Genomic DNA, 4,155 nt, shown 5'->3' on the forward strand with positions numbered 1-4,155 from the left:
GCTCTTTCAGGTTTTACTGGCGGAGCCAGCTGGAGCCTTGGGCACGCGCGCCCTGGGGAACCTTTCCTCTTTGCCGCCCCTGCGTGTCGCCCCTTTAAAGCCTTCTTGGTCTCTCCAATCCCAAGAGTTCCGCGGGACCTTGCGCCGCCGGCTAAGGCAAAAACCTCAGGTGTCTACCCGCGCTTCAGGGCGCCCCAGAGCGTAGGCGGAGGAACCCAGATCCTGTAAGTCAGCAGCCGGCAGCGCCTAGCGCGCTGCCAGAGCACAGATGGCTCCGGAGGCGCGCGGATTCCAGGCCTCTCAGCGTCCCCAGAGCGCAAACAGCGGCCGGCTGGCGCCTCCCGCAGTAAGTAAGTGGCGATGCCAGGACGTATACACTCGCCAGCTACCTGTACAAACAGCGTCCGCTCTCTCCACTGTATGATTGTCAGTTTCTTTGGTGAGTGCTGACACCAAGGCAAGCATAAACAAAGTGGTCTGCACACCCTCCTCCTCCTCGCTCTCCCCCACTGGCCCGGCCTTGTACTTACAAGTCCACTCTAAGAGACACCTTCTAGCCATTTGTTTTGAGTCCAAGGAAACAAAGGAAGTAGGGGTTGTGCACTGCACGAGAGAGTTAATCTCAAGTCTGCGCGAAGACGGGGAATCCCGGGGGCACCGCTGGCACGGGGAAAAGCAGCCTCTTCCGCCTCTCCGGACCAGCAGATTCGTGCATAAGGATGGGCGAGGGCAGAGAGGAAAGCAATGAAAGAAAAGAAAAGATAAAAATGGGGAGAAAAAGGTGACTATTTCAAGGGCCACAGGGCGGGAGAGATGGAGCAAATTCCCGAACCTCAAGTCCAAGTTCTAGAAGTTGGGTGATGGGGTGGAGCCCCTTAGTGGGCGCGGCGGCAGTGTGTACAGTTTATTTATTTTTTGGATTTTCTGCCTTGAACTAAGGATTAAACATCCACCGCAAAGATTTAGGAGATAGAAGAGAGAAGAGGCAATTACTGGGATCAAAACTGATGCTACAGGCAAAGTCTGAGCCAATGTCGCTTCTCACAAACTCTCTGAATTTCCTGGGCTCTCACGCCCCTCCGCTGGGTCTCCTTTGCACAAAGCGCCCTGCCCTGGAGCAGGAAGTGGAGAGGGGACCAGGTCCGCAAGCCGTGATCGGAGCAGAGAGAAACAGAAGTGGCAAATTATCTTAAGTGTTGATTCCCTAGGGTTGGGGGAAGCATAGTGAATGGGACGGATCCTGTAGCCCCGACTGGCCGGCTACTCCTCCGTCATCACTGGCGGCAGAACTTACACTTAATGATCTTCTTAAACGCGTTTTGAAAGTCCTTGTTGAAGTATGCGTAAATGACGGGGTTAAGCAGAGAGTTGGAGTAGCCCAGCCAATTGATTATGGCGCCCAACAGGGTGGGCATGTGGCAGCTGCTCTCGCAGAAGGGCAGAACAAGCGCCACGATGAAGAAGGGCAGCCAGCAGAGGATGAAGGTGCCCATGATGATGCCCAGCGTCTTCACTGTCTTCCTCTCTCGGGCCAGGGCCATCTTGCGCTTCGCCTCGGCGTTGCGCTCATTTTTCCTCTCGAAAGAGGCGGGGGCACAAGGGGTAGGACCAGCCTCGCTGGGCAGAGGCAAGTGCTCTTTGGAATTGCCCACTCGGTGCACCTCGATCACCTCCAGGGCGGCGCCATCGTCACCTTGCCTCACCGCGCCATTGGCGCACAGACCACCCCCAGCTTTGCTCTCCACGCCCAGCCTCCAGTTCCTGCTCCCCGACTCTCCATTCACACTCTTCTTGGGCTGCGGGGCGGGAGATGCTCCATGGTGGGTGTCCGCTCCGGTCTTCTCCACCTTTTTGACCGTCTTGCGGATGCGGAAGCGCGCAGCTCGGAATATGCGCCCATAGAGAACCAGCATGAGCAGCAGCGGGATGTAGAAAGCTCCGAAGGTGGAATAGATAGTGTAGCCGTGGTCCTTGCTAATGGTGCATGCGTCGGGGTCCGAGCGGTCTTCCGGGGTGCGCCAGCCCAGCATGGGCGGGATAGAGATGAGGAAGCCAATAAGCCAAGTGAGCGAGATGAGCGCAGCGGCGCGCCGGGGCGTCCTCTTGTTCACGTAGTCGATGGGGTCCGTGATGGCCCAGTACCTGTCCAGCGCGATGGCGCACAGGTGCAGGATGGATGAGGTGCAGCACAGCACGTCGAGGGCGATGAACAGGTCGCAGGTGACCTGGCCCAGTGTCCACTTGTTGAGCACCTGATACAGCGCGGCCATGGGCAGCACCAACACCGACACCATGAGGTCGGTGACCGCCAAAGAGCCAATAAGATAATTGGCCACGTTCTGCAGGGAGCGCTCCAAGGCGATGGCAGCCACCACGCACGCATTGCCCAGCACCGCGCAGAAGATGAGCGTGCCCAGCAGCAGAGAGGTGATCACTTGGTAGCTGAAGGTCACGTCGGAGATACCAGTAGTGTTGCCGCCGGTCTCAAAGGGAGCCGGTGGTGATGTGGTGTTGTTGCCCTGACCAGGGCTGAGCACATCCATGCCTGCGCGCCTGGCGCGGGAAGGGGGAGGGAAGAAAAAGCAGCGCGAAGATTCGCCTCGCCCCTTCCCCTAGGGTCTTCCGCCCTTCTCCTGGGAAGTTTCGGAGGAAGGGAATGCAGGGACCCAAGAAGAAAGTTCTTACTGCTTCGGCGAAGGGTATCTCCGAGGAGCAGCTTTCAGGCGCTCCCTGGGCTCGCGCAGTCCAGCGCGTTCAGAGGCTCCAGCTGGGAAACTGGAGTTGGCCTGAAAGCAGCTCCAGGATCTTCCGGCGGCGGAGAGGTGGCTGGAACGTCTGTCTGTCGCTGTCCATTTTACTTTGCCGCTCCCGAACTGGCTGCCGGAGCTGGAGTCTCCCCACTAGCAAACAGTCTCCAATCCCAGAAATATCTAGAACCGAGAAGCCCCATCCTCCACGGTCACTCTGTGACCCTCCTCTCCCTGTTTCCTTCCTTCCCTCTCTCCCCCTCTCTCCTCCTCTCTCTTCTCTCTTTCTCTTCTGCCTCTTTCCTTCCCCTTCTCCCCACCTGCCTTCCCTTTCAGTCTCCCTCTTCCTCCTCACTTCCCTTTATTTATCCCTCTGTGAGTCGCTTCGAAAGCCAGGCTCCCTCCCTCCCACTGTAACCCTCCCCACCTAATACTTCCCCAACCCCGAGGAGTGTCTCTTTCCTCTGGGTCCCCGCCCTCCTCTCCCTCTAGCTCAGCGTCTTTGCATTCGAGTCCCTTTTTGTCAACAGAGACTCAGAACTCACTTACACACATCGGATCCCTGCCGGTCAGACCAAGGTTGTAACAAATAAACTCCGCCTCCAACCCAGCAAAATTGGGGAGGGGGTAGGTACTTGGGGGAGGGAATTCCAACTACTCATTGCCTCATATTATCTGTCAAATTCTTAACTCGTGTCAGCATCCCAGAGTGGCAATAGGAGATGAGAAAAGGAAGCATAGGGAGCCTGAATGGGAAGGTGAACAGTCCTGGTCAGTCTCCCAATTATTGCTAATTGATGGAAGAAGACCGAGTGTGTCTTCGTTTTTAAAAAGCTACCTCCGTTCTCGCGCCACTGCACTCCAGCCTGGGCAACAGAGCGAGACTCCGTCTCAAAAAACAAACAAAAAAAACAACGACAACAACAACAAAAAAAACGCTACCTCCGTTATCATCTAACAGTCCAGCCTGACTCCCTTGGGGAGGATATTGCCTGTGACTTTTTCTTTTAACCTTGGGGAACTGGGAGAGAACGAAATTATAAAGGACGTGTCAAAGGACGAGGAGATGTAAACAACTGCATCTCGAAATGAAGAACAAAACTCAGTGTGATATACATTCTAAACACACACACACTTTTCCATCACTACTACACTTGTAATTTCAGTGACGCTGCCACTTCCCATAGCTTTGTGGCTAGTAAATTCAGGGATGGAAATATTTTGCATATGTGTTCTAAGTGAAGCCTGGCATTTTACATGGCCTTTTGCACTTCTTACCAGAGTCTGCCAACCTCTGGGGGAAACTTGGTGGAATCCCGGTTCGCTAGCCGGCTAGCCTCTCTGAATCTCAGAAACTGGGTTCAGCACCTGGGACAGTTCTAAGCAATGAGGGTTTATGTCGCCACCT

At 55.4% G+C, this 4,155-nt stretch overlaps 1 protein-coding gene across 1 annotated transcript; it reads right to left on the minus strand.

Moving 5' to 3' along the window:
- Positions 1 to 278: 278 nt before the first annotated feature.
- Positions 279 to 3,275, minus strand: HTR1A (5-hydroxytryptamine receptor 1A). The gene has a single exon (XM_054489659.2). It carries the CDS (start codon positions 2,541 to 2,543, stop codon positions 1,275 to 1,277), a length of 1,269 nt encoding a protein of 422 aa, XP_054345634.1. The 5' UTR covers positions 2,544 to 3,275; the 3' UTR covers positions 279 to 1,274.
- Between the last annotated feature and the right edge of the window lie 880 nt (positions 3,276 to 4,155).

This window comes from Pongo pygmaeus, chromosome 4 (assembly GCF_028885625.2).
Source record: "Pongo pygmaeus isolate AG05252 chromosome 4, NHGRI_mPonPyg2-v2.0_pri, whole genome shotgun sequence".
Classification (NCBI taxonomy): Eukaryota; Metazoa; Chordata; class Mammalia; order Primates; family Hominidae; genus Pongo; species Pongo pygmaeus.

Excerpts from the sequence above, each read along its gene's own strand:
- HTR1A (XM_054489659.2), bottom strand. The coding sequence starts at position 2,543 with ATGGATGTGCTCAGCCCTGGTCAGGGCAACAACACCACATCACCACCG.